The 26,733-nt window shown below is 39.4% G+C and overlaps 1 protein-coding gene across 5 annotated transcripts; it reads left to right on the top strand.

Annotated features, from left to right (window-relative positions):
- Window positions 1-851: 851 nt before the first annotated feature.
- Window positions 852-26,056, top strand: LOC129366367 (protein FAM222A-like). Of its 5 annotated transcripts, none has more exons than XM_055040153.1 (3): window positions 852-1,144; window positions 10,523-10,688; window positions 23,358-26,056. In XM_055040153.1, the coding sequence occupies exons 2-3, from the start codon at window positions 10,559-10,561 to the stop codon at window positions 24,698-24,700; spliced, it is 1,473 nt and encodes a 490-aa protein (XP_054896128.1). In that variant the 5' UTR covers window positions 852-1,144; window positions 10,523-10,558; the 3' UTR covers window positions 24,701-26,056. The 5 variants fall into 5 exon arrangements, with proteins under 5 accessions (XP_054896128.1, XP_054896130.1, XP_054896127.1 ...); XM_055040155.1 differs by having other exon boundaries at window positions 10,520-10,688; window positions 23,361-26,056; XM_055040152.1 differs by having other exon boundaries at window positions 10,520-10,688.
- Window positions 26,057-26,733: the final 677 nt, after the last annotated feature.

Below are 26,733 nucleotides of genomic sequence, written 5' to 3'. Positions count from 1 at the left end.
AGTCAACGAAAGGACAAACAATTAACCAACAATGTTCACACATAGCAGTCATCAAGTGCCAATACTTAAAACCAACCCTGAGCCACAGTAGAGGTCAGAACATGCATTTAGAATAAGAGTCTAATAACAACAACCACAGGAAACAGATGAATTGCTGCAGTTTTTTTTTTAGATCAATTTAGGAAGCATCATTGCCGTTTTGCCTTCTAACTGATTTGTCTTGTGAGTACATGTATTTTTATTTTGCATCTGTAAAAAAAAATTTTTTGCATACTTTAGCCATTGTTCATACTTTTCTAGTTCCTCAGAGAAGGATTATTTAGCCAGAAATATGTGAAGAAAAAAAATAGAAAAAGGTTTATAAAAGCACAATAAACCTTTGCATTACTTAAAACTCTGAGCGCTAAATCGTCTACTGACGTTTTATTAGCGTTTTTATCAGTTTTTAAAGTGAATTTTATGAACGGAGGTATTTTTTTTTTATTATTATTTACAGATGGCAGAACTTGTAACTGTGAAATATATGGCTGAAGACCAATGCTTTCTGGTCCTGCTCATCTCATCTAGATTTTATCTGAAGTATGTAAATTTTTAATTTTTATTAAGAAGTCTGTAAATGTTCAGCTCAAATAACCTCTGCATGTTAATAACAAGAGAAAGCCAACAAATAAAAAAAAAAATTAACAGGACAGTGTTTCCTTTCAACGCAACCTTAAGCCCCGCCTTCTCTCTCATACGATTGGTCGAGGCGTGGGAATATTCAAATGCAGTCCTGATTGATTCGCCCGGAGCCGGTTCCAGCTGCGCACAGGACTGGTCCGGCTTCGCATTCCCGACGTCGCTCCCTCAGTCGCTCGCAGCTTTCCGTCCATCCGCCTCGCTGCAATGATACACAAGTGGCTTCGAGACAAAACAGCCGAACACTTGATATTTTTTCCATAGTGTATATATATTTTTCATTTGTCACACGGGCGTCGAGGAAGAACAGTTGATGGAGCCGGCTTCTTCAATGGATATTTCTCCCGAGGTTTCCAGCGCTCACCGTGAAATCAGAGGCGGAGGAAGAACGTCTTCGGAGGAGGACGGGAGCCAATCAGCCGTGGCGAACCAAAGATAAACAAGCCTTATGATAAAGCAAAACTCTGTAAGACATTATTAGGTTTTATTTCTTTTACAATGTGAGAGCGCTTACTTTAGTTTTGGATTATTTGTTGTAGAAGAAGACGTCTCTTCTTTTTATTTTCAGGCTAGCAATAAGAGCAAAGGTGGGGAAAGGAAGGAAAGCTATAAGGATTCTTTGAGGACATATAAAATAATTCCCAATTATCTTGTAGTAATATAATAGATCTTTTTCTGAATGAAATTGATATTTGTACTTATAAAGTATCATATATATATATATATATATATATATATATATATATATATATATATATATATATATATATATATATATATATATATATATTCCACTTAATAAATCAATTATTGTTCCAAATGTTCAGATTTTAAATCCAAATATGTCATGTCATTAATAGGTCTGGCAGCTTTCTGTGCAAATAAAATGCTCAAAAAGGCTTTTTATTTGCCAGCATCTCAGTGGCAATGCTTTGAAGTATATTATCAGTCACTCTGGGCTGCCTCAGAGGGTTTCCATTTCCATTGTCTATGAGCCCGAGGTGGGATCATCGCACCTCAATGCACCCGTGGCAGCCAGGGTTGAAGGTTAGCCTCAGCAGAGGTTCCTGCAGATTATTGGCCAGGTGTGAAATTCAAGCCTGTGTGCGTATGGGTGTATGTGTGTGTGTGTCTTTTACCCTGCCTCCTTTGCCTGATCCTTTATTACTCAGAGAGATGGAGTGTCAGAGCACACCACCAGAGGCAGGGAAGAAAAATCCTGCAATTTTGGTGTTTTATTATCTCCCCTTCATCTTCTTTTTTTTTCTGAGTGTCATGATGAAAAATGTTGTACTTTGTTCCATTTGTATCGGCTCTGTTCAAACGCAACTCTTATTTTATCTAGAATTCAGCGTCCTTACATTAACATTTTTCTTTATTGCTGGAGCTTGAACTTGTTCTTAAATTTTCCGTGGATTTCAGCAGTCAGAGTGTGCAGGTATCCCCCACAGGGGTATTCCTCTGATCCCACATCACACCCAGCCAGTAATTCCAAGTCTGTGAAGAAGTAAAAAGAGGGGGGATTTGTCATTTGGCTGCCTGCTTTCGTTTGCTTCCTCGGGAGTGAAGCTAAGCTTTGATTCATTGTGAAGTTTCACCAAGTATCACAAATCACTCAATGGAGGGAAGTGCACATTGTGAGAGTGACCTTTTTCTTGGAAGATTATCATTCAGGCCAGTGCAGGGGGGGATGGGTGAGCTGATTGGGTCTTCTATGTTTTTTCTCAATCATCTATTACCTCATTTTCAGGGGTCTGGTAAGTGTACATTATGGCTCCTTGCAGCCACTCTCAACAGTTTGCAATGGTGAAAAATGACTGATGAGAGGAAGAAACATGTTTGCTTCCATCTTGTGGGAGAATGTCAAAGTCTGAGCATGCTGAGCAGTTTCTCGTAATCACCTTTTTATCTGCTAGGGGTTGTCATGTGTAATTACCAGCGGCCTGCCATCTTCTGAAATCTGTCTAATTGGTCCTTTCTTTAATAACAGGACGGTGGGCTGTGAGACGGGGGGCTTACGGGCACAGGGGTTAAAGACTGGGTCTCACCGCTCACTGGGGAGGGGACGGAACATCTACGGTCATTAATATTATTTTGCCTTCAAGCTTCTATCCCTGTAATTGCTTTAAATTAATGATTATCCTGCTGCCAAATTGCACTGGATGCATCATCATTTGTTCTGAAAGGAAAAGCAGGGCCATGACGACATCGTAATTTGGTTCGGAGATCAAAGCCACTTTTCTTCTTGATGTGCCTACTGTACGCTTGAAAGCTTATCTTTAGGTTCCCTACCACATTAAAGCCACAGCTCTGAACAAGTCCAACGACTTCCAAAAAAGTATCCACATTGTTTGTAGCTTTCCATTTTGTTGGTTTACAACCACAAACCTACTTGTATTTTATTTGGATTTTTGCTGACGTATCAAAACAAAAAAAGAAAAAAATAATTCACTGTTTTCAAAATTTCTGTCCAGCTTTATTAGCCCCTTAACCTCTGCTAAATAAAATCTGGTGCAGCCGTATGCCCTTAAGAAGTCTTCTAATTAGTAAATAGAGGATGTAATTTAATCTTGGTACAAATGTTCTCTGAAGGTTTCCGATGTTTGTTTCAGAACATTAGTTAAACTGCATCATGAGGACTGTGGAACACAGCAGATAGGTCAAGGAGAAAGTTGTGGAGAAGCTTAAAGTAGATTTATTTCATAAAACAATATCCTGAGATTTCAGTATCTCCTGGAGCACTGCTCAGTCCATCATCTGAAAACTGAAAGACTATGGCACGGCTGCAAAGCTAAGAGGGCCTGGGTAACTCTTGAGGTGCTGCAGACATTCACAGCTCAGTTGGGAGCATCTGTTGACCAGACAACTTATTGTCATGACTTTTTGGGACTTTGACATAAAACAAAACCATAAAAAGCCCAGTTGGGAACATAGGGAACAAGTATATGGAAGAAGATGCTCTGTTCAGGCCAGTTGATAGAAAGATGGATGCCCTAAACACAGCCAGACCACAGGGTGATTGTTTTGATCAAAACATATTCAATTGTTAGAGTGGCCCAGTCAGATAACAGACTCAAATCCAATGAAAATATCTGCGACAGGACTTGAAAACTAGAGTCCGCAGAGTCTCTATCCAATCTGACTGAGTTTGACTGAGCTTGAGCTAATTTTCAAAGAATTGGCAAAACGTCCTAGATATGCAAAGAAAACAATTAATCTAACTTCCCAGATGGGGTGAATACTAATATTTTCAAATTTGTAAAAAAAAAAAAATTCTTACTAAAAACTTTGCTTTAACTTCAGTTATGCACAGCTTTATGTTGATCTAGTAAATAAAACTGTACAAAAACAAAGGTGCATGAGCAGAGATTTTCTTCACCCTACTCTGAAATATGTTTTCTTCTTTATGATAGCAGTAGATCATTTTTTCAGCCTGTCCTGTGGTCCAGTCCATTCATTCAGATCTGCTATCAGTTTGAGGCAAGGCCCTCAAAAGGTTTGGCTGCATATATCTCTTTGCTTTTTAACGGTGTGTCTTAGTGTGTATATTGGGCTAAGGATAAGATAAGGCCATGTTTACCCTCTAATGCTACCTTGGTATTGGCCAGACTTTACCTCACGCAGTGTGTTTCTTCTACCTTGGCACCGGTGATGAGTGAGGGCAGATTTAAGTCAGTCCAAGGCTTCCCACTCCCCACCCGACGGCCGCTCTCCAAGATAAGGCTCAGTTTTGCAGCTTTGAATTCAAAGCCTCTCTTCTTCTCAGCCTCATTTGTGCTGAAATATTGACAAGTTTGTTTTCTTATTTTGTGTGATTTGCTCAGAGAAAACTTTCACACTGATACATTTTATAAAACCAAGTCAATACCACACAAATTGCTCTCTATATGAATATAAATTATGCTTCAATGATTTTATCCCATTTTATCATTTTGTTGTTTTTTTTTTTCCAGAATTACCAGTCACCACAATCAACATTTCTAGAAAGTAGCTACATTGATCTAACCATTTTTAATGTATACTTTTCTAGATTAATGTAAGTGTCTAGAAATTTCAAATTAGTAATTCACTGATTCTTGTTTTTGGGGTGGATCATAAGTGCACCTTCAAAATGTGTGAAAACAACTGAACATATATATAATAATTTGGTGATTTCCACCACATTTCATACAATGTCATTTAGAAACAATTTTAAAGTAGCCTAATAATATACGACACAAAGTAAATGAAGGCCTGCTAAGCTGATTCATTTACTCAATTTAGGAGGATGATAGATTAAGGAAATGGGCCAGCCTCCTACTTTTAAAGCAAAACTACACCAGTTTATATTCTACTTTTGGCAGGTTGTCTGAAGTTTTAATCAGGCTTTTCCTTGATATGCAGAAATAATGCAGGGGTGTTGCTGTTGTTATATTATTGCTTTCACCATTAAATGAATGTTTTTGCATTAGCTGGATAGTTGAGAGCCTATTAAAGGTTGTCAGTAGAGTATTTGTGCTGTGATTAAGGGTGAATCATTTGCTTCGTTTCATCACAGCTGCGTCTTTGCATGAGAGAGTCTATAATGTAAATGTGTCCGTCTCGCAGTCACTCAGCCATTAATGCTGCATGATTTACATCTAATTGAATTTCAGGACATCTGTCAGTATATCGCCCAGAGATAAGCGACATACATTTTGCTCTTGCATTAAAAATGTAAAGGGAAGCCTTTATAACGCTGTTATGCCTTCCACAGGAGCTAATCTCGATGCTAATGAGGCTCATTGTTGAGAGCTGCAGGCCCGGAGCATTCTTGTAGCGTGGAGCCGAGCGACCCGAGGTTGTTTGGTTATCCTGCATGTCAACCCAAGTGTTCTGTTTTTGCTTTCTCAACAAAGAGGACGAAGGGAAAATCTGGGTCTCTCTCATGTGCCGTTCTGATTCCAATTATATAAACTATTAGAGAATTTAACCAGGCCAGCTCTTATCAGTTAATCCAGAAGTAATAGATTCTATTAAAAATGTATAAGGGGATTGGGGATGATCTGTGCATATGCCGAGGGTTGTATTGAGACAAATCCAGCAGCTGCTGTCTAACTCTGCATTTATTTAAGACTCTTTGTCTGCTCCCCATTACTGACAGCTTTCTGCTGCACTTACCTTTACCAAAAGCATTTAGAACTGATCACAAGCTGTGACTTAGTGGTGACGGACTCGCTCCGTTTTATTATCCACATTCAAGGAGAGACCGTCTTACTTTACCACTCTAATTTCTCTTTATTAGGCATTTATTTATTCCTGAATCATTTTTCCTTTCCCTCACCTCTGGCTTTTGAGTGGTAAGAAGGGAAAACATTTGCATACCACTTATGTGATAGAATGAAAAAGATGCTCGTCTGAAACCTTTTCATTGTCCTCTAATTATTCAGTGAGGATCCTGAGAACTGTGAACAGGAGACAAGATGGAAGAAGTCAGGGAAGGTGTGTGTGAGTCTGCCCTCTTTTATCTGTGCATTTCATGTTTGCTGAAAGGGAGGCTCTTTATGCATTTGGCTTCTATCTTTACTGTGACCTTTGATGCTGCACAAAGTCATAAAAGTCTGACAGAAGGGCAGACAGATGCTGGTGCCTGTATAATTTAAGGCTCTTTTTGTGGCTTGGAAAGATGTTCTTTTCCTGTTGCTTTTCACAGCCAAACAGGTGAAGCAGCGCATAATCCATTTCAGATCTAACACAGCGTTTGGTGGTGTGGTTAATCATGCACACGCAGCCTTTGCTATACTAAGAAATGAAATGCACTGTCTGGACATAAATAGTGCCAGCTCCATGATTCCAGAAGTGAGGAGATTTTGTTGAACATATGCGTATATATTCACTTCAAAGCTGTTTTTCTGCTCATCTGTGGCAAATTTCAGAAAGGTCCCTCCCAAATCTTCCCTCTGGCTCTTGTCTCGTCAGAAGAAATGGCCCAAAATGCCTGCAGCAGATGCCACATTCTATCTAAGATGAGAGGAGAGCTTGTAAAATAACTTTGCCTGCCTAAACATTGTTATCGCAACACCGTGGGGGACAGTTAGATGGACGACAAAGCACAAGGACTTTATCTCTCTGGCAGGCCCTCCCTGGACCGCATCCTGCTGCTTATCAGCTGCATGGATACAGACTATAAAACACTGTTTTTGCTTAAACTTTGTGCTTTTGTTATTGTCTCTAGAAAGATCCTTGAAGGCTTCAGCTGGTGAGACGCCAGGGTTACCAGAGAAGAAACATTTGGCGTTGCTTGACCTAATTTATGGGATGTGACTTGAACTGCACTTGTAGACAGACGCAAGTTTAGATACTGCTGATAAAAATGTATCAGTTATTACATTAAGTTTCAATCTGCTTTTCTTTGAAGCTGATGTACTGGTTGAATATTTTTTTCTAGGAATAGTTTATTTGACAGAGATAGTGGAAAGTCCACCCACAGTCTTAGTGACTCTGGATTTATCCCAGACACTAAAATGTTTGGAATATCTAGTATAGATCTAGCATCGCTTAATATTGGTTTGCATCTTAATTTGTAATTTCAAAGCATTTCTGTTGCAAAGTTCTAAGTTTGGTTATGGGGTTCCACAGGGTTCCTTTCTAGGTGTTTCCTTCTTAAAGATTATGCAATCGTTTGTGCTGTCACTGGTATGCTCATGATATTCAGCTGTCTACTACTCCTTTCATGTTTCACTCCATGAAAACATTTTCAAATGCATCAAATCAGAGTTTGTTGAACAATTTTCTTAAGTTAAACAAGGACAAAAGTCATTTGTTCACTGTGCTATCATGGCTGAAAGCTGGCATTTGCCTTATGCACACATTAGAGTCCTTAGTGAAACTTATCATCTTCAGGTTGTCTTAAAAGCAGCTGATATTTTACTGATCGATTGGTCTGGATCCTGTTCGATACCGGATGCAAAGGTCAAAGGGCCAGGACTCTCGCCAGTGACAGCCACGTTGAAAACAGAGACCTCTGTACATTGGTTGTGCGCTTCACCCCTCCGCTCTGGAGTTCCGCAATGTTTTGTTGTTTTGTTTTCTCTGTGCTTCATTTGCTCCTTTTATGTTATCTTTCAAGATTGTTCAGTGATATTCTCTCTCTCTGTAATGTAGTAATATTCAGTTCTTTTCTGCTTTCAAATGGTGTATAACAGAAGCCAGAAATTAAATAGACCAAAATTATTTTTAGACCATTAAAATACTGGTTGTATTTTAGCTTTATTGTTAATTATATTTCATTTTAACTAAATATAGTGTTCTTTCCTGTGTATTATGTTGCTTTGAGGCTTTGAGATCTTAAAGGGTTATAGAAGTAATATTTACCTACCACCTCCGCAATACATTTACTTCATAAATAGGTGAGAAATAGTTTTACTGAGACAGATGCAGGCATTTGGAGTAACTTTGATGTCATTTCTTCCATGTGCTCAGCAGGATAGGTTGAAATTTTTTAAAGAAAATTACAGCATAATAGAAACCACCATTACCTGCACTCCCGATTGTTTCTGACATCTTTTCTTGCTTTAATTTGAACTTTTTCAGGTAAGTCACCACAGGCCCTCATCTTGAGTTCTGACTCCCTCCTTAGTGTATTTCCTTTCATCTGCAAATGATTGGAGAGATGGAAGATATTCTTGTTCATGTGTCATTTTCTGCTTGTGAAGGGATTCCCCTGGAGATGTCCTCTCTCTCCTCTGTTTTCCCCTGCTGTCTTTTCGGTGTCTCCCCTATGATAGATGTAAGGTAATGGTGGGATTGTTCTGAAATTGCTATTATTTTCTAAATGGGTTCTGATCATTCTGAGGCTTTTTAGCTCTCCTGGTGCCTGTGTGTTAAAAGGAGAGCGGTTTGAAGTCTGTTTGTCCCAGATGAATGGATGTTGAGCAGAAAAAGAAAGAGGAAAAAGTGAGAGGATGACTGCACCTGGAAAAAGCAAATCAGTCTTTTCTTCTTTTTGAAGCAAAGGTAATCATGTTTCTGCAGCCCATCACTGAATGTTCTGTTCTGTGCTTGACTCGCTTTAGTTCCCGTCTGGGTCCTCAGGGTGGAATAAAAACAAAAAAACAGAAACCGAGTAAGAAAGGCAATCTGACAGCTGAATGCTGCAGGCTGATATTAGCCTTGTTGGACTGCTGTGTGGTGAAGAAAGAAACAGTTGTTTCCCTTTGTAGCCAATGGATGGATTAACTTTTAATACCACACACTGCTGGATGTCTGACATTTTGCATCTGTATTTGCAGATATCTGATTTGCATGCATTAATGCATTTCACTGTGGCCTGAAGGCCTTAAATATTTTGCATTGCTGGCATTCAGATTTTGCTGACTCTTTAAGATAATCAAAGAGAACGTCACACATGATTACTACTGAAATATTAACTCAATTACAGGCTTTTTTTCCCCCCCACTGAAACCACCCAGCCGTGGAGAGGAAAAGTCTTGTTGAGACAGAGGCTTTCATTTCCTCTGACAGTGCTTAAATCAAAAAGTGCAGCAAGCTTCTGAGAGATATGCTTTCGTCTTTCTCTGCTGATCAATACGGTCATACATTTACAACAAGGAACAAGGTCTCTGTGCTGGTTATTCTTTCCACGTAGCCAGCCCAGGCCTGAGGCTACAGGAGGGTTAGCAATAATCTGTCTGATTACAGCTGAAAGAGCAAGACTGATAACAGGAAAGAGCCTTCAAAGCAACTTAGCAGATGGAGCTGATTGAATCATTACCAAGCGATTCCACTTTTGTGACTGTAATTCAAAGACTGGCTGAATTTAAATAACACAGCTCAATACTTTTTAGTTTCATGTCTGTTTCGTGTATAATATGGAAATATTGTTTTTTGGAAGGAAGCTATAATTTTAGACCTACTAAACTTTAATTACATAGTCGATGTTCTTTAAAGTGGTTGTTTCTATTGGCAGGTTTGAGGATGTTTTGTACTTTTGTAAACATTACAAATATCATGATTCCAGTACATTATACGAATTATCATGGGTCATAACCTCTCATTTTGCTTTTAATGAGAGTCATGGGACCCAAAAGGGAATCAGAACTGTAATTGATGGAAACTTCATTCAATAGAGAAATATTTATTTAACAATATATAATTAAGCTTAATTACATTACAAATTATAGCATTTTTGAAATAAATTTTTTTAATAAGTACCAAGAGAAATAAATTGATACACATTGTCTTCTGTTGCCAGAAAACAATAACACTGTTTTAGACAGATCCGCAATTTATTATCAGATATATAATTGAGCAAATAATGTTCAGCCAATGATCCTGCTCTCGACAACAGTCACAATTGCTTATGTTTCCCTTCAACAAAAACAAATAGTCAAAGCCAGGATAGTGGATCATTTTTAAGTCTTAATGGTCCCAAGAGGATAAATCCTGATTTTAAAAATGAAAACTTCCAATTTGTGTTCTCCCAGTTATTCCGTTTATGTAATTATATATGATATATATATGATTTTTTTAAAATTTGCTTTAATGATTATTTTAGTGTGTTTAATACATTAATCAATTAATTATTAATGAATAGCTATTATTGCTTGTTAAGCATTAAAACTAATGATTACTATCTTGCTCGCTGTCTTTGCTAGCTTAATGGTCTTTTAATCTGTCTTCTTATTTGGTTTTATCTTTTATGCCTTTTGAAAAGTTTTAGGTACTTTGACCTTGACCTACTACCTATTATAATGTACTATTTGTTTATGGATGGCTCTGTTAAAATACCAACTGCAGATAAGCATGATGGGCATTCGGGTTAGCTGACTATAGGATAGAAGTGTTATAAACACTGCATAAACCCAGTTTTTTTTTCTTTTAGCAGGAAAACCCAGGCTGCTTGCAGGCCCAGTGAACTATCATGCTAGCCTGTATCCAGAGACAGCAGAACTTCTCATCGCACCATTTGGCGTGCACACCCAAAAGCTTTGATGTTTCGCCCTCGTCCTTATTGCTCCCAGTGGCACCACTGCAGACATGCACCAGGAAAGGTTGGTCTGTTACACAGCTGGACAGATTTTATGTGACAGTACAAAATCAGCTAAGTAAAAGAGTAGAAAGTTATATTGTTCTTCACTTTGTCTTTTCTAAATTCTTACCAAAGATGCACATAGGTTAGCTGAGAACCCAGCTGCTGTGAATCTTCCAGAATTAAACTAACAAGCTTCTCGATAATAATGCCTGTTAATTGGGTCAGTAATCAATGTGCTCCTGCCGTGCAAAACAGGCAGGTCAAAGTGGACTCTGAAATTACAGCGTTAATCAGCTCGCCCACACAGGATCACTAATGATGTTCACATTTTGTGCTTCTTGTCGGTGTTGTTTGACCTTCATCCTGACTAATTAGTCTGCTTTTTTTGAAAGGCAGGGTGAGTGTCTTTTGGCCTTGAATTTATGAGTGGGTTTCAGCTAAACAATTGCATTCAGATTGTCTAACATTTCTTTTTTTTCTGAAAATGCATTGATTAATCTTATGATCTTTATACCACTGCACCCAGTAGATTCACAGACCACTGAGAATAAATGTTTCATTTCAATTTTTCTTTGAAGAAAGTGTAAGTCAAAGGAGCATATTAAAAAAATACTTTTTTTGTATTTTGTTGTATACTTTGGGGGGAAACAAGAACCTATAGAGGCCCAGATTTGTCATTGAAAAGAATCTTTGAATATTTTATTATTATTCTTTTGCTTAAAAGAACAAAAGGTTTATGTGGGCAAATATTTGAAAATCTCTGTTTAATTAATTAATTAATTTTTACATTTATTGCATCTTGAGATAATGGTATTAATTATGATTAACCTACATTTGATGAATATTTTCCTTCATCACAAGTATCCCAGTAAGCTAACATCTCAGACACTAAAAATAAGCCAGGTGTAGGTACTGTGTTAAAATCAGCCCAGATTGATTCTGGCATTAATGGCTCTTGAAGTTTAATATGCTTTATCAAATATTGCAACTAGTTGTCCTGTGTGAGGACAATATTGCAAATATAAATATTGCAATGTTGATTTTGATTTTCAGCAGAACCCCAGTATTCGCGAGGCTTAGGGCCACATCTGCCCACAAATATTTAACATCTGCCAATACTTGAGATTTCCTCTAAAAACGCTTCGAACTGCCTATTTTAATCGTTCACACACATAATATACCACAGCATGCATTAGTGCACTACCACAAAAGCCAATATTTACAGTCTTGCTTTCTTCCGCTCTTGAAGGTAGTTAATCAGCTGCAATTTTTTGCAAAAATATTAAATATATGACACAAAAACATTCATGAATAGGGAGATTTTCTGGGCTGTATTGCTATAGCCACACTGCAGTGACATTCGAAAGAAAAATCTGTGATTAGATGAATCCGCAAATATCGACTGTAAATAGATGGGAGTTCAGTGTATTGTATAAAGTTGGAGGAGAGGCGATTATTGGTCAGCCAATCAATAAGAAATATTGATAATATTAAGAATTCTTAATATTTTAATGGGAACAGTACTGCTTTCTGTTCCAGCATGACTTCACACCAATGCACAAAGCACGATCCATTAAGTCCTGGTTGAGCAAACTTGATGTGGGAGAAGTTGACTGTTCTGACCTGAACCCCCAAAAAACACCTTTTGGATAAATAAGAGGAGAGACTGTGAAGTTTGGCTTGTTTCGATGTTATTGAACATAGTCTAGTAAAAGAATAAACAAATCAAATAGATGTACTGTAAGACTAAAGCAAACAAAACAAAAGAAGAACAATAGTTAAGTATATTTGCATGTTCAAAGGAGTGGGTAGAAATATGAACTTATTTTTACACCTACCCTGCTTCATCCAGTAAATTGCTATTCATGTTAAGAGTATTTCTTATAATTTTCATAGCCATATAGATGCGTCCCACATCTGTGTCTGACCTCACAAATGTGCTTCTGATTCTCCGCAGAGTTTAAGAGGTAATATTTCCAATGGTGGGATGGTGTGATAGTAAACCATTTGGATCGAGAATGGGATGTCACATGTGTGTGCAGGCAAATGAGCAAATACAGTTGGTTATAATGTCCATAAGAAATGAACAAATGGTATGTAGAGGATGCCTAGTTCAATTATGTCTCTCTGATTATGTCCTGCTTTATTAAAAATACATTTGCAACAAGAATGAAAGAAATTAAATCAGATAAGACTTCCTTACGATTTCTGCTCTTTCAAGTAGCTTGCTGTCAAATGGCACTGAAAACAAACTGAACTGGATTAAAGCTAAAGGAAGCACATCCTTTTTCTTTTTTTTTTTCTTTTCAGATTTAATGGTTCTGTAATTAGACCGCTACACCCAACACCTGCACCTTCACGCAGGTGTTTTCACTTACACTGGATTATTGGACATCCTGTTAGTTTCACTTTGACTGGCACCATGCCATGGGAATTTGCTGAGGTCACAAAACCTGTTTTATTTTGTCGTCAAAAGCTTTTGTTATGTGGGATATAACAGGAGCAGCAAGACTAACTCGACAGTCAGGAACTGCCGGGAAATGATCATCATGAGCTTTAAATAGCTAAAAATGTTTCCAATACCACTCTGGTGGCTTGACAGACTGCGTAGTTAATTAAGGCTCCCCTATGTAGTTGTTGCTTAACCGTGTGTATCCAACTATGTGCAAATTTGAATGCTCCATCTACTCATCTCTCATTTCCTTAGGCAAAATACCTCTTTGTTATTAAATATTAATTTGGAGTCAGTGGAGCACTTGTCTGCTAATTGTTGTAACAGAAGGGCCTGGTTGCCTCGGGCGGATCCGAGGACGCATTTCTCATCCTGTTTACCTGCAGGGCCTCCACTTCTCCTCATCTCCAACCCATCCTTAGTTCTCTGCACTGCACCCTCCAGCTCTAGCCTGACATTTCAAGCACAGCCGCGGGGAATAGGCTCCTGATGGGAGCTCAGTCTGTGTGGTCCACGCTTTTTCATTAAGCGAGACGTTGCTGGAGCGAGTTAAAAAGGGACAGCCTGTAGCCACTGCTGCGCTTTTCAAAGCCATTTCCACTTTTAGCTATCAATAAATTGAAGGAACTCTGGAGCTCTCACAGCTACGCGAGAGACCCCATGTGAGCAATTTCCGAGAAAGTGTTACGAAGATGAGAGCAAATGAGTGTTCCACTCTTCTCCGGTATCTCTGTGTGAAGGCAGGGGCTGCGAGTGCTTTTTTTTTTTCCCACGCTGCTGGCCTGGGCTCAATGCTGGCTCAGAGAGGGGAAAGTTTGCCCAAGCTGGGCCAAAGTGGCTCGGAAACAAATGAGGAATGACACTGGTGCAAAGAAGTCCTTGCCAGAACCTCCTCGAGCGCACATATCTGAGTGTTGAACCCTGAGGTCACTCGGTTCTGAGAGCACCGTTCGTGTCGAGGCTACTGACACGGAAACAGGGAGCCATGTGAAAATGGGGTGAATGAGTGTCTGTGTTTTTGCTCTGGTTTGTTTACCAAGGAAGGTCATAAATAGAGAGGCTAGTGTGAGGGGAGCACATATTGGGGTCCACGTATCTGTGTAGGGAAATGCAGATAATTAGCAGTCAGATCTGATGTGCAGTTTGGCAGGGCGGATAGTTGAAACCAACTCAAGTCTCTGTAGCTACTGCTGTGATGGAGTTACAGTGCAACAAATCTGGTTATTGACATAACATAACGTCTTTTTTTCTCTAAACTTGTCCTCTCTGTCTCAAATCAGACTAAACTTTTTCTGAAAGTGAATTTATGATAATAGCATACGATTAATGTCTCATTTGATTTATCTAACAAGTTGATTCTTTGGGAAATGATTGTGAATGTAAGTTGAGTGTATAAACATCAAGTCCACAAACCTCCTAGAAAACATTCTCATTGCTGTGGAGCTCTTCGTATTACAGCCTGCTTTTCTCAACTTCAAAACACAAAATGAAACCAAGGATGTACAGATAACAAGTTAAAACTTCGAACTGAACGCATCTTAATCTTTTTAGAATGAATTACTTCAGATTATTTAGAAATAGAGTTAAAATCCTTTCCAGATTAATTGTCAGCTGCATCCAAAAGGTCATTGCTAGCATCTTCTTTTTTCTTTTTTTTTGCTTGGAATGAAGCAAATGAATGAACTCTGTTCACTAAAATATAATCTACAGTTTGCATCATGAGTCAGGACTCTCATTGTCCCGGTTTTAGTGCAATCACGCATATGCTACAGAGCAGAAAGCATTAACAATACAATTCTCTAAATAAAATAGAGAGCAGAGTTTCTTTCTCACTCGGCATCCATGTCTTATTTTTTTAAAAGAAGGATATTGGCAGCTGCTCAGTTTAGCTGTTTACTCTGGCTAAGTGGCAGAAAGTCTATCGCAGAGGCTGGTTTCAAACAGATGAAGGCAGGACCAATTAATTACATGGGTTTTAATTACTGGGCTTATTGGGCCAACTGGATACATAGAAGGAGTTGTCATAGCAACAGAGAAATAGGTTTGAAAGGCATTGTGCACGCTCTGCGCTCAGTCCCCCGTTATTAATATGGGCGAGAGTATTTTTATTATCAGTATTATTGGTGTAGTAAACAAGTATTTAGGCCTGCTGATAAATGCTGTTCTGTAATTAACCACCTGTTTTCAGAGCTGTGTTCCTGCTGAGGTTCTGACACCAGTAAACAAGTGATCTCACCCAAGTGTTAAAGATAAGTCCGTAGTTGAAGATAAAAGACCTTCTAATCCTGGCAGTCCCGCCGTCGGGTATGGTTATATTCTAGTTTTATCTCATGAGGGAATCATATCTAGGAGTCGCTGTAATTGTTTCCTCATGTTCCCTCGGCATGAGACGGCTGGAAGCTGTGGGTTTGGAAACCCAATGAGCTTGTCCAACTCCTGTTTCAGTCCCTGAGTTGTTTTGCCCATAAATTAGTGATTAACTCAAACTGCTCCAAAACAATGAGGTCTCTGCTCTAATCTCGCAGGACGGGGGAGAGATTTGGAGGGGGCAAAGCTTCGAGTGTGACCACGGGAAAAAGATTATCCAGTTTAAAGAGGAACTGAATGAAGGAGGCATATGCTACTGCTGCACAAATAAAAATGTTGCAATGTTCAATCATATTCTTAAACTGACTTTTGAATCTCCTAATGAAGATCGCAAAATCACCGCCACTCTAAACCTTTATTCTTTTCTTCCCTTCCCTAAATAGAAAAGGGAAATCAGGCTGAGGTGGATTGTTTCTGCTTTAACAACTTAATGCGTGTGCTGCAATTAAACTAGTAATTTAGGTAAGTCCAGGTCTATTAAATTTATCAGAATTCATGCTGCATATCACATCAGTGCCGCTGTGCTCGTTTTTAAGGACAATAAAAATACAACCACGGTTTTCAGCCCCATGTGGCTGATTTCAATCAGCCCGGAGGGAAATGCTAAAAGGTCAAAAAATGTTAAAGCGTTGCATGATGGCTTTGGCTGAGGCCGCTCTCAAAAAGAGGCTGCTGTTATTTTCTGGGCTTGCTCCACTCTCTGTCAGTGCTGAGCGGAGATACAGCGTGCAGGCTGCAGGTTCAGGGTGATTAAGTGCTTAAGGTCAGGCTGTTAATTATTTTCCTGCCATTCCTCACCTCACAACACACAGCTGCCATTTCCCCCGTCGTCATGTGAACGGCCTTATATTTGTTTTCACTTCTTATCTTTATTTCACAGCTCTAAATTTTGTTGTCTAAATGCAGCCTGTCTCAAAGCCTGTTTAAAACCCGTCTTAAATAAGGTTAGAGCTGACATTTGCTATAATTATGTGAGAAAGTTTAGATGGCTGTTTGAAAATATTAGTGTCATTAGTAAATGCCAATAGCCAAAGCAAAAAAAAGTGCCTGATTACTGTTTGATGATACCCTGAAGTGGGCAAAACAGTCTCAAACGCATCATGTCCTGATCTACACTAACTAAACCATGGGTAAGAAACAAAGTCACTGACATCTACCTGTCCAGAAAAGGTTATAAGAAATAAGCTCTGAGACTCCAGCACACTACCCTGACAGTCATTATACCCAAAAGTGGAAGAAAACCTGGAGGAGTGGTGATCTTTCCTAGGAAGAGCCTGGCCTATCAAAACGACTCTCAGAATACATCAATGTCTCACTCAGTTGGTAACAGAAGAACTCAGAAAAAAAAAAAATCTAAAGCGCCGCAGGTTTCAGTTGCATCAGTTTAGGTCATTGTTTGTAGCCTCTTTCAGATCATATTTCTGCAATAAACACACAACCAACACCTCCCAAGTGAGGATCGTTTTAATCTGTCACATTCAAAATGGGCTGTGTGTGCGTTCAAAACAGGTAACCGAGACAGGCCTTACACTGAGGCGTGTTTGGAGGATTCTCATCGTTATGTGTTGTGACCCTCATGCAGGCTGTCTGAAATGCATGCAGCGCCTTACATACAAGAATGTTGTTGTGCATCAACATGATATCTGCAGGAGATTCTGCTGATCATGTTTCTTAGATTAGATGGAAACTGGTGGATCATCTGTTTTCTCTGCTCTCTCTGCACCCACGGACGGTGCAGCAGCAGCTGCTGCTGTCTTTGCTTTATATTGTATCACTTCATCACACGCGTTTCACTGTCCTGTCGTACACCAGTTACAGTTCATAGTGGTTAAGGCTTTGTGACTACCTTCGGTGATGATTTAGGGCGTGATATTGAACAAGCTGCTCTTGCTCACAAGCCCTCCAGTGTGGCTAAATTGATGCAGTTCTGAAAAGAAGGAGGTCAATATGTCTCCTCTGCGATGTCAGAGACTTATTGACAGTTATTTTAACTGTGTGATAGAAAGATTACTGTCAACAGTGGCATCTCAAATTTAGCTGGACTTTCTCTTCCATCTATCAGTGTTTTCTATGTGTTGAACAGAAAAAAAAATATCTTAAGCTCTGCTATTAATTCTTTAGTTAAAACCTTAAAGAAATACAGATTTTAGTGTCGCTCAGCAACATTTGTGTTTTTTCATATAGTGTGACCTTCCTCTGTTAGTGTTTTTCCATCGAAGCAGTTCCAGTGCTTAACAAGGGCTGCTGCTGTGGCCAGTTTTAACTGGTTTAATAAAAACACAGCTAAGAACCTGAAGCAGCTTGGTGCCAAGTCATTACATCACTTGGGCATGCCTTTAGATGTATTTTTTTAATGTATTTTAAATGTCTTTAGTGGCTCACAGCTCATGGACACAGTTCATCCATACAAACCACTATATTTGTCTAATATGTGTATTTAGAAAACATCTAAAGTCAGTTTTAACTCAGTTCAAGTCTATGCTCATTTCAGCAACAAGGCAGTTCAAAGTGCTTTACATGATAAAACATAATACACTAAAAAAACCATTGAACAAGCAGAAAGCATTACATTTTGTCAAATGCCATCATTAAAATCATCATGGACAATCATCAACAAAAGTATATCAAATATATTTGACTAAAGACTAAAGATAAACTCATGGATGAGTTTCTCTAGATCTTGCAGGAACATTAGTCATTTAATCCTAGAAATGTTCTTCAGGTGATAGAAGGCTGACTTTGTAATTGTCTTTATGTGTGTATAAATGCTCATTTCTGCGTTCATCGCTACGCGTAGATTTTGGGCCTGATCACTAATTTCTAGCTGTAACAATTGATACTACGTGCTGACTTTTAATTTTTCCTCCTTCTTTTACATCTTCTGTTCAACCAGTATTATTTGATTGAACGTCACTGTTTACATTTATCAATTTTTTACTTGCTTTTTTGAAATGTTAATGCTAATTAGTTTTCTCCTCATTTAGGCAGACTTACTTAGGAGCTTTATGTCTCTTTCTGGTTCTGGCTTATGCTTGGTTTTCACAATTTGATCTATGATTTTCAATAAATTCCTCCTTTTGTGTCTGCTGAGGCAAGATCTTGCTCTTGGCCCAGAAAGCCTTATTGCCAAGATATAATCAGTTCACCACAGTAAAACTTGTGGCAGCTGAAATAACTGGTGCTAAATAAGCAAGTATTGGACTCTGGCTTACCACTTGAACCGATGTTGTGAAAATTGAGTCATAAATGGTTCAACAATGAAGTTGCTGCTTGTATTACTTCTTCTGATAACTAACTTTTTAGTTTGGTTCAGAAGTCTTTGCCACTGTATTGTGGGTCAGACAAGGTAAGTGTTTGATAATCAGTGGACTGGAGAACTTCTGAGAATGAAAATAAAGATAGGTTTTTCCAAAGCTAGTCTGCAAACTGCTTGTTTTGACCCTTATCTGCTAATGAGCCTTTGGCCACCAAAACACTGTTGTGATCCAACAGCAGGTGATCAGTGTATAAGCTGAGTCTGCTGACATTTTATTGGCTATAAAGACAATAAAATACTTGCTACACGGAAATAAATCCCTTGGCTAATACCATCAGGTGCAGAAATAAAACATCTTTGCAGTTGAAAGGTTGCGCATTTTACAGTTACATCGGTTTGATAAATCTTTCCTATCATTTGTGAGACTAAAAAAAGCTTCACAATATCAGTCAGTGCAGATTTCAGGGTTTGCCAGGAAATTGTCCCCCACACATTGACAATGCAACCAACAGCCAGAGCCACTGATTCAAGACAAGACGCAGCCATGCTTTTATGATGTCCACTTTGATTTTTGACGTAACATCTGAATGCTGCTGACTGTGAGACTCATCGGACCGACCTGTTTGATTTGTAGTCTTGGTTTCCTGTGTATAGCTGACACTTGTTGTGGTCTTCTGCTGTGAGGGTTGAAAATATAAATATAATATGCGTCCTATGCCTTTCTGTAATCTCCAGCCATTTTCCTCAAACATCAACAAGGCTTTTACATCAACACATCTGCCATTCACTTGGTATTTTATTTTGTTTTTCAGACTGTGCTCCATCCTGAGAGATCAACAAGTTCTGTACTGCTCTGCCAGTCTGTCACGATCAAACAACTATGTCATATTCGAGATTACATAAATTGGCTTTTTATTCCCAGGTTCTGATGGCTGGTTAAACTCCAGCAAATCAGCACTTCATGCCTCAAGGCACCGAGTTCCTGTCATGTTACCGGCTTATTATTACTAGTTTGTGTTATGAAATTGCTGAACAGGTGTACCTCCTAAAATGTAAGTGTATTCCATGTGCAATCTATTAAAAGTTTACAATTTATATTTGTTCATTTGGATGTGGCTTGTTCCATCCAAAGACACTGTGCTTTATGGGCAGATCTGATTTACATCATAGTGAAGTTGAAGCCCTGGGAGCGAGGCTGTGATGTGGTCAAGATGGAAAAAGGAGACAGAAGAGAGTTAGAAAAATGCTTGCTTTTTCATATTGTCCTCACAGTGTAAAACAGGAATATAAAGAACCCGTAGCTAAATTGTGTCTGCTACTTCTTTCTTTTGAAGTTGCATTCCAATAAACTTGCATACTTTTTGTATTTTTGTACTTTAGTAATATTTGTGTTGCCTTTTGTGCTAAGGTCACAAAGTAAGGTTTTGTTGTTCAGATCCGCTATTTTGTCTTGCAGTTTTGAACTACTTTAAAGGCTTTAACACCTACAAAGTGCAATAATTTGCATTCCACAAAAAAACTAATGGCTTGCAGCTTTAGACATATTTCTCTTGACTTGTTTTTCCACATAGTCTTCTTAACCTAACTCCTAAAGGCCACAAACACAAACTGCTTGTGGAGTGTGGTGCATACTTCACAACCTGATTGTGGATTCCACACACTGCCTCTTCGGACCTTTTCAGGGAACCACTAAGGTTATACTTTGTCCACTTGTCGGCCCAGTTTCTCTAAGAGGCATCCTGTTGAGCATTTGGTTGAGACAGCAGCTTTTTGTCTAGTTGTCTGCTTCAGGGTGAAACACGAGTTATCACAGAGCCAGATTGTCATTATTAAGCATTGAAATGGGCTGTGCTTGTCAGAAAAACCTTCTGAAATGGGCAAATGAGGAGAAGTAAAGACTTGAAGACATGATTTCATTAGACTAAGACCATATTAACATCCTCTTTTTACCTCACTGTGTTACTGTTGTTCGCTGCTATTTAACACCAGCAATTGCAATGAATCTCCTCCAGATTGAAACCTTTAACCTCCGGCTGTAGTTTAGAGTAATTTAATACGGATCATGCTGATCTCATATGAAACCTCACACTAAGCAGAGGTTGGGTTTCTGTCAGTAAAAACCCTAAACGGATCCCTTTTCCCATGCATATGTCACACAGCGGTGTTGCTCAGATGATGAATGTGAATTCGGAGTGCCTGTTTGCTAATGAGGTTTCCACCGTGCCACATTAAGGCAGCCGCAGTGGGAAGTGCAGCTGTGTTGTGTCTCCTCAGCTCTGACAGGGCTGTAATCTGTGGGACTAACAATATCAGACATCCTGTGAAGACGTGTTAGCATTCGGAGCGTTTGAAGTGCGGTCGTACCACGCAGGGCTCAGCACTTAACATTTTACACAACGAGAAACAAAAAAAAACCTGCCAGGTTTTGATTTGTTCTGCTAAATTATCAATTGCTGGTAGCTGCGTAGAAATTATATTAATCCTTGTGTGCGGTGATGCAAGGAGTTATTACGCTTTTAAATGTGTCATTTCTTTTAGTAATCTAAGCTAAGGTTATGATCCTTTTCCTCTTATCTTTTACGCTCATGAATAAAACATTTTTAGCCAAAAGCTAAAAGTTATTACAGCTGGCATTTTGTGTTACCTCTTTCTTCACATGCAGGATTATGGGAAACTGGAGAGGAGCGAGCTCACATCTTGATGTTGTGTACAGTACAAACACCCCTTCAACATCCCAGATGTCATTGTTTTCTATAGCAGCACTACGCTGAAACATAATAAGGCCTGTTTTTGCTTTGTTGTATTTCTCTGCAGAATTCACTCACACTCCTGGCACCATGGTGCTCGTTCCTTCTGCTCCGCCGGGAGACCGTCGGGTGGATTGAACACTCTGCTTTACCTCTTCTTTTTTTTTTTTCTCCCTGCATTTTAAACACCCAATTTATTCCTTTCATGAGGTGGATCTTGTAGATTGAGTCATTTTCACAGTCGGGAGGCTCACTGTGGGCCTGAGATGAAATGAACTCCCAAATCAATTTCAAATGGGAACAGTGAGCAAGCACCACCCCTGCATAGCTGGAATTGGTTTTGTTATTGAAAATGAAATGAAGTGTTTGGTTTCTTTTTTTTTTTCCTGTCTCTCTCTTTATTGCAGATTACAGCTTTGTTCTCTTTGCATGCTATGATTTCCACCGGCTCACTGTGTGATCTAGGTTAATTTCAGAGACTTTTCTGTACCCTGTCAGAATTCCATAAAAGCGTCAATCTGAAAGGCGGCAGTAATTTCCTCACGGTGATTTATTGTATTTAAAATAAAGCGCTTTCCCCACCTTTTCTTTGTCAACACAAGTTATGCAGCACCACACAATAAGCTCAAATAATAGTGTTTGAAATGTGCAGAAAAGACGGCAGGACAAAGTCAAATTGGCTTTCATCAGCGACATTCTTGGCAATTGCTTTTTTTCTTTTAGTTTGCAGCAGCCTGTCTACTATTTGAACTTAAATCTTTTACAATAATTTCTGTGCCAGCCCCTGATTATGAGACAAAATAATTGTTTTGGATAAATTCAAGACATAAACTCAAGTCACTTTATCCCTGTCAGGAATTTCCATTATCGTTTCCTTTTTAGTAGGCTACATTGTTTTTTCTTTAAATACCTTTAATATAATAAATGTCTGCAAAGTTCCAGAATTTAACTCCTCCATAAAATGAGTTAATTTTCTTTATAGAACATGTTTGGTCTGACCAAACTGAAACACTAAATTCTGTTTTTCTTTAACGTCAACATGCAGTACATAATGTTAAAAATGTTTGAGATATATATATATATATATATAATATATATATATATATATATATATATATATATATTATATATATATATATTTGTACTGTACTGTAGCTCTTATATGGTTAAGCTCGGTTAGATGCTTGTTCCCAGATTCAACTTCCAACTTCAGAGGTGAATGAAACACAACAGCAATGGCTGCCAGCACTTGTTCTTGGTTCACTTATTGGACATGGTTTTGAGCTATTCTCCGTTGCACCTCCCATCTGAGGAGCATCTGTTTGAAGCAGAGATCAGTGTGCGTAAATTGCTGGGTCTAAAATGATCCTGTCGGCTGTTTGTGCTTATTGGCTCAACATTACAGCTTATTTGCTTCATATTTAGCAGATACCAAGGTCTCCTCTGAAAGCAGCACTAGTACCGCCTGCTGTACTTGTTCCACAGATTGAGAATAAATGGGTTAATCCTTCACTTTTACAAGAACATTGAGCACTTTAACCATAGCAGTGCTTTCAGTTTTACTGTTGATGGAGTCATTCAAAAAAATGTGGATTGAAAATCCATCATCCTTCTCTTTTTTTTTTCTTTGCTTTTTTTTTAACATCTTTTGGCAAACTACTTATTGGTGGTATACTGAGTCTAAATTAATATCATTAAGATCAATTTAAAGTGTGCCAAAGGCTCTTCAGTTTGTAGCTGCGCTTTATATATGCAGTTATCCCCTATGGCAGTTTCGAGACTGCAGAATAATGAAAAAGTGAAAGAATAAGTCTCTTCTGGGCTGCCTGGCTTCTAATCACCTTTTCCTATCTGCCTGTTTTCCAGCAGAGACCGGGTCCATGATTTCTCAGTACCCATCTCCTGCAGAGTTGGACGCTTTTGCCCAGAAAACCGCCAACAACCCTCTCTCCATCAAAATCTTTCCATCTGATGTGCGGGTGCCACAACACAAGCAGCTCAACAAAACTGTGAATGGCTTGGACACCACCGGTCAGCGCTACAGCCCCTACCATCACCCACACTCAGGAGGCTACCAGGGCTTGCTGGCAATCGTCAAAGCCTCCGTGGTCAAGGGTGTTCTGAAAACCTCTGAGGGCAAGAGGACTAAACACATGAACTCTCAGGCTTCTGTGGCACCGTATAATAACCCTCTGAATGATAGCTGCACAGTCAGACACAGGCATGAAGCCTATAACACACGTTCATATAAGCCCCCTGATGTACCCATTGAAGCACTTTGTTCTGCTGCAGGAATGGCCTCCAGAGATCAGAGCCTGGCCTCCCAGTCGGAGCTGGCAGAGGTTCAAAGCCTGATGAGGCAGATGAGCAGAGTTCCCCACAACCAGGCCCAGCAGCTGGGGGGAGAGGCTCGGGCCAGCCCCTCGCTGCAGGCCGTGGCAGCAGTGGCACATCCAGAATCAGACTTCGTCTTCGGAGTACCGCCGCAGAGTAGTCGAGCCTTCGCAGGAGCAGTGCTGCCGACACAGAGTTCAGAAACAGCCAAAACTGGATACCTAGAGAGGGGTGACTATGCCGTGTGGCAACACAAAGCTCCAATGCAGCTCTATCAGCAGGAGGTGGTGAGGATGTACGGCGTGAGTAACGACACTCAGAGCTGCAGAACAGCGGAGGCCGGGGTGGGCTCTCCTGAAACTTGCCACCCTCTGCCCTGCTCCTCCCAGCTGCCTTACGGGCTGCGCCTCGGAAACGCGGGACCCGCCGTGCAGAAAGAGCGGACAGCGGGACAGTACTTCGCTCCTCTCTGGGACAACCCGGGCAGCGACGGGTATTCCTCTCAGGTGTTGGGAACAAATACGTGTGCATCCAGGCCTAGACATGTCGGGATCGCCCATCCTCATCTCCAAGCAAGCTGCCATCAACCAAACCAACCCCAGCTTCATCCACATCATCCTAATCAGCACCACCCTCTTCATCATCAAACCCAGGCCTACAGCACGGAGCAGAACCTCTCCTGCGGGCTGCCCAGCTTCAGCCTGTGCCACGCCGCAGCACTCAGCAGCAGCCTGCAGTCTCTGGAGTGCCTCATCAGTGAGATTCAGCCTCCCTGCATCAAAGAGTGCATGCTGGGCCGCGGGTACGAAGCCATGGGGGGGATGCTTCCGCTGCTGGAACACCAGCAGCACATGCAACTCCCCGTCTACAGATGAGGCGACGCTCTGGGACACGCCAGTTCGAACATTCGTGAAATACACATGCCTTTTTAGTTTGTGCATGTATTTGTAGAAGGCTGTGCATTAAACACTTGGAAAACGGGAGTAAATAATAATCAGGAGTCACGATGCAGGTTTACGCTACAGATTCTTTTATTTTTGACTGCTGTTGTTGATTTAACACTGAAGCTGAGCACTTGATCGCATTTGGATTTCATCAGTCAATTGTACATTTTGTATTTGCTGTTATTGGCATTTTACAAAACGGAAATGGATCAAAAATAATCAGGGGTATCAATCAAAAAGGATGTAATTGCAGGACCTCTTCAAGAGCTTAGTAATGCGGTTGTGTATTTTTACCTCTGTTGCTAGAGTTGGACCATTGGTAAACTTTTTCTCTGTCCTGACTTCAAGCTAAGTCTAGTCATAACAAAGTGTTCTCTATCAGTATGAAGCAACTTCTAAAGCTGTTGCTCATAAACACAGTTTTTTGTTATTTGACATAACTTGTTTCACTTCTCAGCTCAGTTGATCTTGACTGTCAAATGAACACTGTTGCATTCAGGCCAAGCGAGATAAACCCGTCGGGGATATTTTTTGAGCATTTTTAAAGGTAAATCTGTTGAGTCAACTTTTTCCCCCTCCTCTAACTCTTGAAGATTGTGTGACTGTTTCTCATAACGAATAGCTGTTTTTGAGTGTAGGCTGCCTGACTCATTTACTGTCTTGTTCTTCGCAGGGCTATATTCTCTCTAATGGTTTGAAATATATGAGTGAGCAGCACTTCATATGTCTGCAATGGTTCTCTGAGACTATTTATTTCTGTCAACTTGGTGGGTTACGTGGCAAACCGTCTTTATAATTATAAAGTGCAATTATTATATATAGACACATGAGTTATCTCCATAAATTATGTTGATGAAATAAGTTTTTGAACTGTATGACCCTAATCAAACATTTTTTTTTGTCTCTTCTTAATAAGGATTGTCAAGTAAATAAATTTTTTAAAACCCAATAAGTATTACTTTGTGACATTTATGCATACCATGGACTAAATGATAATTTAGATTTAATGTTTTACAGAAGGATTCAGAGCTTTACTCCCGAGTTTAATGCACTGCATTTTTTATTTTTTACATCGTTTTAATGGTGCAAGTTCTTCACATTTTAAGGAGATGCGCTTTTTATAAATGATCCATTCTCCGTCAGGGAAAAGCTATTTGTAAAGTGGTGTTAATTTTTTGCCCATTTATGCATCTTAAGTAATTTTCCTGCAGGATCGACTGATAAGCTTTTTTCCATCATTTCTACATGCAACATGAATAATAATTTGACTTTAAAAAATACTGTTTACAATAATAATAATAATAAAAGACCTTTAAAGTCTCTTTTGAATTAGCAGTATTAAATGTGACTGGATGTGCCCCCTTTTACTTCATCTGTCTTCCTAAATAGCATGCTGCAGCACTGATGCAGCTTAGATCATCACGGAAACGAAACGTGAAGACACTTTAAGTAGCCTCCTAAAAAGCTAATTATATAGAGTGTATAAAAGGAGGCATTAGCAGCAAAAACTTCCATCTCCAGCAGATGACCTCATTTTAGACAAATATCTTCAGTTTAAAGTCAGCAACTGTCGCTGGGGCATTATTCAATGGACTGCAGTGCCTATTTTGTAGTATCGCAGCTTTGCTTGGAAGTTTTTCCATTCTGCTGTGCAAGGCTGCTGATAAACCGGACATGTTCCTCTAGCTCAGAGACGATTAGCTCAGGCTCCTGTGGAGGAGGAACCAGAGCCTCCCCGACCTCTGCAACACACTTCAGATAAATAAGAGTGGGCCGAGGAAAAGCATGGCTTGTTAAGAGGATTAGGCTACATGCGGAATACAGATTGTCCTTATTGGAATTCAGTGTATTGATTTTTTTTCTTTTTTTTTTTGCACTTATGATCAAAATAAGGAGAGAAAATAACGAGACAATATTTAAACGCTTTCAGAAACAGAGGCATAATTTGAAATGCAACATGCAGA

The sequence above is a fragment of the Poeciliopsis prolifica genome, unplaced genomic scaffold, assembly GCF_027474105.1.
Source record: "Poeciliopsis prolifica strain line A6 unplaced genomic scaffold, Auburn_PproV2 SCAFFOLD015, whole genome shotgun sequence".
Taxonomy (NCBI): Eukaryota; Metazoa; Chordata; class Actinopteri; order Cyprinodontiformes; family Poeciliidae; genus Poeciliopsis; species Poeciliopsis prolifica.
This window is presented reverse-complemented; position numbering and strand designations above follow the sequence as displayed.

Excerpts from the sequence above, each read along its gene's own strand:
- LOC129366367 (XM_055040153.1), top strand. The coding sequence starts at position 10,559 with ATGCTAGCCTGTATCCAGAGACAGCAGAACTTCTCATCGCACCATTTG. Across the intron at positions 10,689-23,357 it reads GCAGACATGCACCAGGAAAG|CAGAGACCGGGTCCATGATT; the intron begins GTTGGTCTGTTA and ends CCTGTTTTCCAG.